General features: G+C 42.9%; 1 protein-coding gene across 4 annotated transcripts in view; it reads right to left on the reverse strand.

Moving 5' to 3' along the window:
* Nucleotides 1-14,022, reverse strand: part of Med13l (mediator complex subunit 13L) — a 225,767-nt gene that overhangs the window by 45,814 nt on the left and 165,931 nt on the right. For all 4 annotated transcript variants that reach the window (XM_050158891.1, XM_050158892.1, XM_050158890.1 and 1 more), the window contains 4 exons: nt 7,651-7,796; nt 4,290-4,484; nt 3,840-4,028; nt 659-824 (listed from right to left, as the gene is read on the reverse strand). In XM_050158891.1, the coding sequence (XP_050014848.1) occupies nt 659-824; nt 3,840-4,028; nt 4,290-4,484; nt 7,651-7,796 (696 nt within the window). The remainder of the gene's footprint in view (nt 1-658; nt 825-3,839; nt 4,029-4,289; nt 4,485-7,650; nt 7,797-14,022) is intronic.

Below are 14,022 nucleotides of genomic sequence, written 5' to 3' on the forward strand. Positions count from 1 at the left end.
TTGTACGTCCTCTTCTGACCTCTATAGACACTAGGCATGCAAGTGGTGGACAGATGTATATGCAGACAAAACACCCATACACATAAAATATAGGTAATCTTTCTATAGACACATACATACATATTATACATAAACATACGCACACGTGTAACATGTTAATGCAGGCAGGAGGGAATGAAGATGAAGAAGAAGAGCTGGAAGAAGGAACACAGGTTCCTCAAAGCAACCCCAGGAGCACAGCATCACCCAGGTGCGCACTGGCAGTAAAAAGAAGGCCAACACTGACAACTACTGTCCATGAAGTTTGTTTCCCTTTTTAACTGGGAACCATTCAAAAAGCAGCACACAAAGAAAGCCAGACCCTGATTGCCGTTCGGACAGGATAAATCTCTGAGCTGTCCCTGCCGGCAAATATCACATCAATACCATGCCAACCTTCAGATGTTCAAGAACATGAGAATTTTCCACAATAATCATATCAGATAAAGAAATGATATTTTAAAAACCATTTGTGTTTTATATCATATTCCACTGAGTTTAAATTATAAAAATAACAGTTTGAAGACCTTTAGGTTTGGACAGACAGCCGTACACGTGCCTGACTTGTCCTCTTTACCCTGCAGTGAAAGAGAAGTCACTAGCTATAATGCACACATACTTAGACTGGGCTCTGTTGAGGATGCATTCCTTCCAGACTCGATGGACCATATGATTGTGGAGTTTAGGAGGGATCTTCCTCGATCTCTTTGGACTGTGCATAGTTATCATTCCCCCATCTTGGGAACCGAGGTGACTGGCAGCACTCTGTACGCCTCCACTATCACCTAGAAAACAAGCACATCAGAGCATCAGGTTTGCCACAGATGCACGTGGTACACAGACTGTTGCATATGTCAACTGCCAAAACTCACATTTGTGAAGCTTCGTCTACTACCCCTGGCAATTACACTACCTGTAGTGATGAGGAAATCCGCACCCCATATACACACACCACTAACCAACTAACACCAACTTGCCCAGGTCTGTGTGATTTTCTGTGTTCTCTCTAAAGCAGCAGACCTGATAAACATGAATATGTCACATAGCAACATCTTACTCCATGTTTTAGATGCATTTAACTTGTAAGGAAGGGGTCATAATTGTAAAATTAAAAACACAAACATGCATTACTGTCCTGAGTTCAGAAACTAAATGCAATCAGTACATTCGTGGGCAGACAGCAGCACAGGCAGCTCCAGGCTCATCCAGCTGTGTAATAAAGACACACAGCACCCAAGAAAAAGAAAGAACTTATTAGCACACAGTTTCTTGTATAGAACTGCTTGCCTTACTCCCAACACTGGCTACACACGTTTAGCACCAAAATACTAAAGGGAGCATCTCCAAAGGCTGTTCATGGGCCGGGGGGTGAGGGAGGACACCACAAGAGGACACTCACTGGCTTCTCTAAAGTTAGCCCCTCCACCCTGTTGATGGATGGCTCAGCCTTCTGGCCACACCCACAGCGATGGCACTGGTTAGCATTTCAGACAAGGCTAGTCTACAGGAAATGCTCAGTCAACTCAATGGCTTTCTCCTAGTTGATTTAATAAATGTACTGTGGGCTCTGTCCTCAAAATAAAAGTCAAAAACAGTCCGTGTACAGACTCTGGAATATCTGCCCTGCTATCTTGAAAATATTGAAGTTTCCTTTATAATACAAATATTCTCCATGACAACTGCATCATTGCTTTTGCTCTATGGGATATTTAGGCTTATCCACCTGAGATCAACAAAACCAGCAACACCTACACTTTAAACAGCTGAAGCCTTCTTTCCCCCCAAAGTACTAACACTGTAGATGAAGAAAGTACAGGAGTCGGGAGTCCTGATTCTTCAGTACTATCTTCTGCTGCTTTTTTAAATTTTCAGGCTGGGTTTACTGTATAAAATAATTCATTTCATTTTCTAACTGGCTCTCAAGTGTCTGTCTGTAAGAACTAGACAAAGAAATCATCAAGGTAGATAACAAGACTCCCTCAACATCCCATGGCAATGCTGTGAGAGGCAGGGTGAGCACTCTCCATGGGACTCAAAGTTACTGTCTCTGGTTTTCTAGGCCTCTAAAAGAGGCAAGGAGAAAGAGTTGTCCAGAAGGATATGGTGATCTCAGCAACACTAGCCAGCCAGCCCGCCAGTCCCAGTTGACCTATCAAAAGAGCTTCTGGCAGTCAGAAGCAAGGCTACCCTCTCTCTAAGGGAGTGGCCAAGTGGCAATGCCAAACCATAGCACAGTACTGTGTCATGGGACATTGGGACTAGTTCATCGGACTACAAAGATACTAGACCCTTTAGAGTAGATTATCTGAGAAAGCGAGAAACAGTGGGAGAGCACTTCCCCAAGGACTAGAGCAGTATGTACAGAGCTTAAATTGCTTTTGGCTGTCAACTCCAGAGTTCTGAAGTGACCGGAGGCCAAGGCTGATGTTAAAGTAACATAAACTTCACTGAGTATCTAGAAACAAACTGATAAAAAAAAAATCAAATAAACTGACAAACATTTAAAGTAGTCCAATTGTTAAGAATATAAATTTTTAAGTAAAATTTAAACTACTCAAAATACTGACAAATGATAGGGTCTTTATATCAATATACCATCACTATAAGGATCACTACAAAATATAATGTCGTATTTCCTTTTTCAGTGTCGGTATAATAACTTCAGGAAGGGTCAGGCAAAGGCTCTACTCTAGGAGTCCTGTGTGCAGCCTCACACAAGGAGGTGCTGCTTTGTGAGTACTGCACATGAAATGCTCGTATTTAGTCTATGTACATCTGCCTGTATATTGTAAGCTGTCTCTGAGTTATGTAGAACACATAACACAAGTGCTGGCAGATTACCAACTCAAACAAGCTCACTATAGCCAAGAGTATTAATACAGGAACTCTGCCACTCAACAGAGTAGACAAAACCGTTCTCAATTCAAGCGATCTCTGTTTCCCAGGAATGAGTGTGTGAACTGCCAAGTGTCTGCATTAGAGACACAGCAGAGCCTATTCATGCTATCCTAACTGTATCATAATAGAAAAAGAATCATTGCATATTTGTCTTGGGTAGCTACTGTCAGCTGGACAAAGGTTACAGTCATTCCTGGTCCAGTCCTTGTGATGGTTAACTCTGTCAGCTTGACTGGACTAGGAAACACCTCAGCAGGGAGGGGGCCCAAAAAGGCACTTCCAGAGACCAGTAGCTCTGACAAAATCAAAGAACTAATCTCTCCAAGTTCACATAGCAGTGAGACATCACAGGGGGTGGTGAAAGGTAGGAGGTGGAACCTGGCTGGAGAAAGTGGAACACTGAGGACATGTCCTTGGGACTCCAATTTTGCCCTGGTCACTTGCTCTATGTTCTATTACTTTTCATCCAACAAGAAGCAAAGAACTGCCTCCCGTGTCTCCCCACCACCATTAAAACTCTGTCCAAGTGTATGCAGTCCAGCAACAGTGGGCTGACCCTGTGGAACAGGAAGCCAGACAAATCTTCTCTCCCCTAAGTGCTTCTCTCAGCTGTTTGGTCACAGTGACACAAACTAAGCTAATACAGTATTTGCCATTTGTTTAAAACAAACAGAAACAAGGCAACCTGCACATAGTTTCCTGTCCAGGTATAGAAACGTGGACTAAGCATGCTGAGGAAGTGCATGTGCAGAACTAAGAAGCAGGCCAACACTTGTTCTTAGAACAAAGACTAAAACAGCACACGTACAAATCTCTCCCATTTCCACCAATTTCGCCAGCAATTCTGCCATGCTGCTGAAACTCTAGACGTTCTTCAAAGGAACATGCTCGATTGCACTCACCTATAACCACCTGCTCTGGAGAGGTGGGAGGCGTCAGAGGCAACCCACAGTTACTGGGATCTTTCATACTACCAAGTCCCTGCTGTGCGACTGTGACATGGCCTCCGACACTGGCAGCACTCTGAGGAACCGGGATGTCATTTTGAGAGATCAACACAAAAGCTGAAGGGTAGACCATCCGGACACCACCTGTGAGGAAAGACAGCAAGGAGCAGGCCTGACAAAGTTGCCTGCACATCCAAGTCTATTGTTACAGTGAAGCAGCTTAATGGAAAAATTAAGTACTGCTACGAGCACACCTGCCTGAACATGTGTCCCAGAGTCACCATGACAGCACATGGAGCACAGGAACCACAGGCACAGATGTGGACAAGCTGGAGAATCTAGCTGAGTGGCCATCCCTTTAACAGTGGAGCTAGAATGAAGTTCTTCAGGCAAACGCTTTCTTACCAACAATGACCTCAACTGCTACAGGGAAGTCATCGTCATATCCCAGCTCAGCTTCCTCTCGTGACTCCTCCTTCTTCCTCAGCACCATCGGGTAGAAGTACTGCCATTCCTCAATCAGTTTCCGGGTGGCTGGGTCTGACATCTTGTATGCATGCCCTGTTAGCGTGCCATTTAAGCCATAAGGACTCACCAGTACTATGGAAAGGAGAAAAAATTATTACATATAATCCGTACATATTTTGTCATTTTAGGTTAAAACAGAGCCCTATTTCATGCTCTATGCATGAAGTCTAAAGTCTTTCACAGTATGTTTTTAAAGTTTATTTTAGAATTATTTATATGTATTTTACTTTATATCCATTTTTGAAGGATATCAAGTAGGGATAGCATTACACTTTCAATTCAATCAACATATACTATACAAACCATCTGCTCATTAAAATCCATGCCTCTCTACTCAATAATGGCTGTTTAACACGAACAGCACATTTGGCCAGGCCTGTCTGGCCCTTGAAACTGACAAAGATCCTGAAACCCACAACAACAACAAAGCTCCTAACAGCAGGTCTTCAGGCACAGAGCTTACCTGTGTGTTCAGTGTGACTATTCAGGGGGTCGTGATGAACACTCTCATGTTATGTTCAACTCCAGTATGGAGCTGATAATAGTTCTGTTTCCTGTCAGTCTTTGAAGCCCATGTCATTTTGGTGGAGTAAAAACCAAACAGCAGTCACCATGGTACTTACTCCGTGGCCCTGTGAACAGTCTCCCAAATAATCCTTTTCAGGGGACTCAGAAAATTCAAATAGTGGGGAGCATACCCCTCCCCTTTGGCACTGTGTATGCACTGCAAGTACATGTGCAACCTCGTGTGTGATTGTGTGTGCCCAGGAGCCTGAAGATCAAAGATCAATGTCAGAGGTCTTTCTCTCTACAGCTCTGTCTTTTAAATTAACTGTGTGCCCAAATATGGAGGTCGGAGGACAAAAGAGCCTGTTCTCTCCTTTTATTGCATGGGTTCCAGAGATTAATTCAGGGTGCATACCAAAAGGTGCCTTACCCACTGAGCTACCTTACTGCATTGCCATCATTGTTTTGAGAGACAAGGGCTCTCAATGCATATGAAGCCCAAGGTCTGGCTAGACTGGATGCTGGCCAAGAGTTCCAGGAATCTGACTGCCTCGGCACCCAGCACTGAGGCTATAGGTCCATCGCACCCAGCTCTTAACCACCAATGCTGGAAATCAAATTCAGGTCCTAATGTTTATGTAGTAAGAGCTTTACTAACCAAACCATTTTCCACTTCCACCCCCTTGATTTCTTTTTTTTAAATTTTTTATTTTTAATTTATTTATTTATTAAAGATTTCTGCCTCCTCCCCGCCACCGCCTCCCATTTCCCTCCCCCTCCACCGATCAAGTCCTCCTCCCTCATCAGCCCGAAGAGCAATCAGGGTTCCCTGACCTGTGGGAGTCCAAGGACCACCCACCTCTATCCAGGTCTAGTAAGGTGAGCATCCAAACTGCCTAGGCTCCCCCAAAGCCAGTATGTGCAGTAGGATCAAAAACCCATTGCCATTGTTCTTGAGTTCTTCTTCACCAACCCCGCAACTGACAAAGGTCTGATCTCCAAAATATATAAAGAACTCAAGAAACTAGACTGTAAAAGGCTAATCAACCCAATTATAAAATGGGGCACTGAGCTGAACAGAGAATTCTCAACAGAAGAAGTTCAAATGGCTAAAAGACACTTAAGGTCATGCTCAACTTCCTTAGCGATCAGGGAAATGCAAATCAACACCCCCTTGATTTCTGAGACAAATCTCACAAAGCCAAAGTTAGACAATTCAATAAGGAGCTGAGCTTGACCTGAAATTCCTCATTCTCCTCCATCCATCCTCCAAAAATTGGGATTACTGGAATGTGCCATCACACCTGGCTTGGGGTGTCCTTTTAGTGGGTCAGTTTTAAAAAATTAAAAAAATTTCTCTAGCCATGTTTTTACATTGCCCATATCACTGAACCGACCATTTTTTAAAGCAGTTAGATGATGTGTCACATGAGGGAAGAGAGGTAGCTTACTTAAAACACCCAGTCTCTGGTGACCTAAATTCCTAACACCACCTTTCCTAATTTCCAAGGTTAGAAAATTACTTATCATCTGTTGTGACAGTAATATCATCATAAATTCCTTAATTCTGAGTAATATTACTGAAGATGAAATCAGGTAGTCCTCCAAATTTTCAAATAAACATAGTATTTAAATAAATCCGGAGATCTGCAATAGCTCATACTGTGTAATATGTCATGTGTGTTTTGAGAATTGGGTTGTTTCAAATTTTATATAAATTTTATAGTCCCTTCCCCATCTCCTTGGTTTTCCAAGACAGGGTCTCTCTGTGTAGCCCTGGCTGTCCAGGAACTCACTCTGTAGACCAGGCTGGCCTCAAACTCAGAGAACTACTTGTCTCTGTCTCCTGAGTGCTGGGGTTAAAGGTGTGTGTCACGACCACCCAACTGTATGTAGTTGGATGGTTTAATAAAATGTAAATTATGATGAACAGTGGCAGGGGCATCTCTCAGTAAAACTCAGAACCAGGTAAAAGAATTCAAGATTTCTCTCCACTTAAGGTAGACTTACCTTCCCCACTTAAAATAAACTATCTTTATTATTTCTTTAATAAATCAGAATGGGGGTAATTACATTCTGCATGCCCTATTTTTTTTCAGACATCTCTAGAAATGAAAAATTAGAATCAGCCCTCTCATAGTTTTAACATTTAAAAACTAATATCCATAGAAAAATTCTGAATTTCTAAGATACAGATTTAGAATGCTAGTGGACTCAGAAAGACAATGAAGTTATTTTGGGATAGCAAGACAGTGAATGACAATAATAGATGATGACGATCCCAGCGTATGGAGTCAGACTGTAACCAGGTACCCACCCCAGTGTCTAACGGCAAGGAAATAATACTGATGTTAACATCACTGAAGAAACTATAAACTAGTATAGAATCTGGAAAGTTAGTCGTCACTGGCAAGCAGCCATCTTTTTCAGCTATTTCACCACAAAACAACAGACACAGAGACAGCCCTTTGGCTGGTGTGTGCAGTGCCTGGGGATCGTGGTCTTCAATGCTTGTCAATCTTACTTTGTTCTGAAGAGAGTTACACAGCTTTACTACGTCCATGTCATGTATGTGCTTACCTGAGAAATGGGAATGGGTCTTTTCTTTGTCATTAACTGATCATGCTAAACCACATGTTCAATCCCCCTCCTAGTACACCCCACCCTCCCCTACAGCTGACAACACCCCACTGGGCAAGGGTAAAGAGCAAACCCATGGCCTCTGACTCACCTTGAAATGGTGCAGGTGAAGACTGGGCCATGTGTAAATGCTCCTCGCTGATCAAATAGATGGGCTGATGTTGAGCAATCTCCACGCTTGTGCACACGTTACTTTCTCCATGAAGAAAGAAGGTAAAAGCACAGGACAAATGCTCACTGAAAGAAAAAGAACCAGAGACTCATTTTTTTTTTTGTTTGACAGGAAGCAGTGCTGGACAGCACCTGGATGCAGCTCTACCTTCCTGGCCACGCAGGCAAGCTGCCTGGCATCTGCTGGGGAGAAACAGCAGCCTCCAGTTGATGGTGCTGTTCCTAACCCTTTCAGGTGCTCTGCAGAATGTGCCCTATTAGCACAGGAAGCTCCCTTGTCAACTGGAGACAGGAGAACCCACAGGGCTTCCTGCACAGCTCAAAGCCTTGTTAGGTCTATAAAGGAGGAAACAGGATTTTTGTTGTTGTTTGTTTTGTTTTGTTGAGGCAGGGTTTCTCTATGAAACAGTCCTAGCTGTTCTAGAACTCATTCTGTAGACCACACTGGCCTTGAACTCACAGAGATCTGCCTGCCTCTGCTGGGAGAAAACAGATTTTTTTTAAATTAATTTGAAAAGTGGATTATGAATAAGATAAAAAAAAAAGGAGTTAAGATTTTATCCCATTTTAGAAACAACAAAATGGTTTTGCTTATTTGGAGTACAATATAACAAAAATGTCCTATTTATAGCTTAAAGCATTACTATAGGGTTAAAGTGACTGGCTTAAAAAGTAGTAATAGGTTGGCATATGCCTGTTGTCTGAGCACGCATGGGAGTCCGAGGCAGAAAGATCTAACCAAGTTCTGGGGTCAGCCTGGACTAAACAGTGGAGACTACTTCAGAACAAAGCAGTAATGGAGGGACCTGTACTTATACCGTGACTTGGGGATACATGCAGTCTCTACTGGACATAAGGGTAAATATATAATCTACTTTTACAATTTAAATTCTGTTTCTTTGTGCATTTACTTATTCACATAAAGTCCTGCTATACTCCTCAAACTGGCCTTGAACTTAAAATCCTACTGCCTCAGCCTCCCAAGTAGCTGAGACCATAGGTGTGTGCCAGTATATCTCACTTATAATTTATCTCAGGTCACAGAATTCTGCTGAAACAATTCACTTCTCCAATTTCACATACAATGAGCAAAAAATTGACTTTTAAAAATGAAGTGTCATGGAAGGAAAAATTACGATAGTGGCATTTTCTTTCCTTGCTGTCAAATCTGGCCCTGAGCCAGCAGTAACACTCTCATTCCTCAAAGAGCTCCTGAGAACATCTGCCTACGAACCAGTATAATGGCACCAATGCAGTCACTTCTGGAGAGCAGCTCCTGTTCACAATGCCTTCAAAATATTACAGGGGATATTCAAAGAATGCCTCAAAAAACCCCACAAAAACCCTTAAATCTTGTTTCTGATATAAAATTATAATGCTTTTACAGAAATAAGCACATCATTACCACAAGGGGAAGCACACATGTTCTTGTCTGACGGTCATGTTCATACAAAGTGGCGTTTTGTGCTTTACTAAGAATGTGAAGCTTTGTCAGTAGGATACATTTGGTCTTGGAAGTAGATGGTCAGCATAACACTGCAAAAGTGTGGTTTGTTTGAGAAGAATTTTTTTACAATATCTAGCATACCACAGAGCCAAAACACAGTTTTACGGACTATGAACTGGCTATCTTTCAGCCAGGAGGTTGGGCTGACTCATCCTCTATGCACAGCCACTATTCTCGGTGGATCATGGTTTATGAGAAACTGTTGGGAGTCATAAGTGTTCAACACACATAACTCTACTATCAACTGTGCACGAAAGTGAATGTGGCCTGTTATCAGCTACTAAATGCAAAGCATTTGCAAAGAGCTGAAGGGGCTGAAGGTGGGGGTCTCTACCCTAGAAGAAACAAGAACAGAGGCACAGGAACAAAAGCAGTGGCAGACACAAACACACAGAAGTAAGCAGTCACAACACTGACGCAGACGCTCCAGGGAAAGAAAGGGGGTGAACAAAGCCCTTCAGAAGCAGAGCAAAGGCAAGCGAGTGAGAATGAAACAGGGAGCAGATGTGGGGAGAGCAGAATGGAGCTTGTAAACCGTACACAGAATAACCGTGTGAAGCGCCCCAAAGGAGACATTTTTAAGAAGGCAAAAGCACTTGACTCAACAAAAAGATTAGTGTGTGCAAAATAGCAGAGTCGATGTATTTTTTTTTCTAACTTCTTATTGGCTAAGATGTATTTATTTTTAAAAAGTTAGTTGACCAAAAAGATGGATCTGTTAGGTGAATGTCAAACAGTACTCATTTGGATATCTCATATACCCCACAAAGAATGAAGCATGAATAAAAAAAAAAAAGCCGAATCGCTTATTTTTACCATTGATTACCTTAAAAACAAAATGTCTTCTTTAAATAGATAATTAAAACCAGGCAAGAAAAGTATAAAGAAAGACAAATTTGTGGGGAGGGGGAACGGCATCCAGCAGTGATGGTGGCTGTACTCGGCTGGCAGCTTACTGCATCTCTGAGGACGCTTGCGTTCTGTGAAGCTATGGTAGATGCAGACTGCTGCCTTCAAAGGCTCCATTCTGCCACCACTTAAATGATCAGGCTAACCCAGGCACACTCCAGTGGGTCAGGTTCAAAATATTTGCTTCTACCAAGTGGAAGGCGGAGGAAGTACAAGCACAGTTTGCTCCCACGGACATAACATTGCTGTGGGACAACACACTTTTAAAGCCTAGCCGTGAAGGAAGTGAAAGGAGAGTCACAATATCTTTTATATCTGAGGATACTGACCACATGTCACACAGAAAGCAACTGAGGTAAGATCGATTGACAGGCCCTACCTCTAGCTCCAGTTATGAACGATCACTATCCATGATACTTCATTTGGTTCTAGTAACCCTGATACAACATTCTGATATTTGGTCATGGCATTGCTAAAATGGCAGGAAAGACCACACTGATAAAAGTCTGTGTCATCTCATCAGTTAGCCCCACGTCCTAACTCACTAGTGTGCTGTTGTCCACTCCCCCTCCTCTCCAAAGACGCACAGCCACAGCAGGCTCTGTACTTCTCTCGGGCACTCAATACAACCTGGGGAGTTTTCTCCAGAGAGGACAGGGTTATGAGGCATTCGCAGAGGCACAGCTGTAATCAGCCTTGGAAGTCAATGTTGTTCCCATTAGCTAGCTCATGCAAACATGGCTGGATCCCTACCATCTGGTGTATTTATGTATGTAATACACTGTAATTCAACGGTGAAAACATTAGGACTGTACCAATACAACTAGATGTACATGATGTTACACGCAAGTATTTTAGGGCTGGACACTCTTGTGTATTTATTTAATGTGTGTTGGTCTACATGAGGTTTATGCACACCATGGATACGGCGGATGAGTCTGAGGAGGCCAGAAGAAAGCACTGAATCCCTAGAGCTGGAGTTGTGAACCTCCATGTGGGTACTTGGAACCAAACCCAAGAACAGCAAGATTAACTCTGGAGCCATGTCTCTGCCCCTCAGGGGGTTGGTATTCCTAACAAGCTTCAAGAAGTCAAGAGGGAAAGGGAAGAGTAAAAGAGAAATGGAAGGAAGGCAGTAGACCGGAAGGGTGGTGGTGTAAGAGAGCTCTAATCTGTATGACTGAGTTACTATCTTACCACACACATGCACATAATAGTGTACATTCACAAAAACACTGTGAATGTAATACTATCGTGTGCACACCTATGTGTGCACAGTGAACAGAGTGTTGTTTACCCGCCATTGCACACTGCCTTGTTCTCCCTCCAAAGCTGGAGCTTGTGTTTGTGCCCCATTTGTCGATCCTCCTGTCTCTGACACCCCTGACACACACTGGGATTACAAGTGAGTGTAAGACCACACCAACTTATTCTTTTGCTGGTGGGATGGCCCCTCAGGTCTTTGTAGTTGTGCAGCAAGCTCTCTGGATCACTGAGTCACCTTTTGGGCCCCTGAGTTTTATTTTTTAAAAGTCTCATTCAAGAAAAATAATGACCACTGGGAAGCACTCATAATAATGAAGTCCTCACTAGGTTTGTTCTTTATCTTTTCCATCTGTTTTAAGAAAATAAAGTTGTGTCCTGTTTGAAATGTGTAAGCAAGAAATGTTGTAATAATTACCTGGAATTTGTTCATAAAATGTCATTTTAAGTGCCTTGATGCTATTGAGACAATTTATTGAACTGTTTTCAAAGTGAGAGCTAAACTCCTTGCGTACAGCCAGACTTAGAAGGCTGCTGCATGCTTCCCAGTCCTGCTCCCTCGGTGCTTCTCTTTATTACAAGTTACAAAGGACTCCTGGGTAAAACTGGCAGTGTGGTCTATAAAGCTCTCACCCATCAACACACTGTGCTATGTCCCTAGATATCAGTGTTTTCAATAACATGTTCACCTGTCTTCAGAGAGAAAAGTACACAGGTTTGTAAATAACACGCTCATGTGTCTCAGAGGGACCTGTGCACAGGTGTGTAAATACAGAGGGAGTGGTGTCAATAAACCCATCCATTCAGGCGCTCACTAGCTCAGCAGGCAGGCCCCCTCCTTCCCAACATGAGGAGGAAAAGACCCCTGGCACATCACTACCCAGCTGCTCTCTGGCCTCAGGACCACCACACACTCATGGGCTGCACACTCACTGCTGGTACCGCACTGCACCACACCTGGGTTTACTTCTGCTGCTCTTTTGGTAGAAGAAACATCGGCCCTTCTACTCATTTTTTTTTTTTCCATTTAAAGTGATGTAATACAGGCCAAATACGGCCCAGTACTTCTGTGTGTGTCCCAGCCAGAGGGCTTCCATTTTGAGATGTCCCATCCATCTGAGTTAGTTTTGAGCCAGTTTACACTTGTCATGGGCTGCACTTTAGATGCGCTTGATGTGAGCAGAAAATAAATACATATTTAATTATGTTTGTAATATGTTTTCTAAAATGTTTGCCTTTATTCTAAAACTTTCTATCACTTTTCTAAGACAATAAGAAACATCTAGGGTTCTGGGGTTAAAAACATATACAAAATTTTGGTAAAATGCTTTAATAGAAAACAAGGTTTGTAATAACTGTTGATCACATATGCCCCACCCCAGCCCCTTAACTGACTTTCTTCTTTACACATATCCACTGCTGCACCAGTTGTTCTTCCAGGGAGTCCTCACACGAACCAGAACACAGTCATCCAGTCAAAGTGCTAAGTGCTGTGAACACCCACTGTCCCTGCAAGAAGCTTACAGGATGACAGGGTGTGAGACTAAGGTAAGCACTTGCAACTCAGTGAGCCCTACGAGGGAAATAAGCTGGAGGGTGGAAGTCCTGGACGAATGGCCCTTCTAGGAGAGATGGGATTCTAAGGGCGGGATGAAATCAGCTTTTTCCTTGTGTGAGCTCAGTGCTGTGGAATGCTATGCACATGCTCTTCAGAGACTACATCCAGTGCTTTTTACCCCAGGCTGGCTTTTGAACTTGCAATCCTCCTGCTGTAGCTTCCAGAATCGTTGGAACTACAGGCTTGTGCCACCACACCCAGTTCTAGTTTTAAGAGTTCAGATCTGAATTAATTCAGTGATAGACTACACAATATTCTATAACTGATAAGAAAAGCCCTACCTAGCCTTCTCTTGTGTCTGAGGACCAGGTCTTTGCCTGAGCTCAAGTTGCTTACAGAACAGGCTGCTCAGAAGCAGAGTGTATGAGTAACACCTAAGGCTACAGCAGGAGGGAAGAGTGGAAGGCAGACAGCTGGGAATCAGCTCAGTGAGGAAAGGAAGCTGCTGTCCTCTGACCTCCACAGGTGCACACAAATGCATACAACAAATAAAACAAGAAAATGCAAAGTTTACTAAGTGTGGGGAGTATGGTGCGCTGAAGTCAGCCTGGGCTTTGGATGAGTTTCAGACTAGCCTGAGTTACTTAGTGAGACGCTATCTTTTCAAAACAAAACAAAACACAGTACAAACCATGCTGCTCGAGTACAGTGTGGTGTAAGAGTGAAGTCTACCCTGAGCGTTTTTAAAGATTTCCTACTAAAGTGGTTTACTTATTTTTTTTAAATCCAAAAAGGCACCTTTGAAGACTGTTTACTTACAAAGCATGAGGGACTGGCCTGCCTTCCAAGTGGGGCATCTGGGAACAGTCACACACGCACAAAGGAGGAAAGAGCCACACTCAGAATCATTTTACTCTTTTAAAGAATTTTAGGGTCCTCGCACTGAGTTTTTAGAATGCAGCTATTACATGTGCTTTCAAAATGCATTATGAATATTAATAAGCTCCTATTCTTTCCAAGGTGTAAAGTGTTTTGCTAACAGATTCACAATGCAG

This window comes from Alexandromys fortis, unplaced genomic scaffold (assembly GCF_014885135.2).
Source record: "Alexandromys fortis isolate MF-2015 unplaced genomic scaffold, M_Fortis_MF-2015_v1.1 scaffold_90, whole genome shotgun sequence".
Taxonomy (NCBI): domain Eukaryota; kingdom Metazoa; phylum Chordata; class Mammalia; order Rodentia; family Cricetidae; genus Alexandromys; species Alexandromys fortis.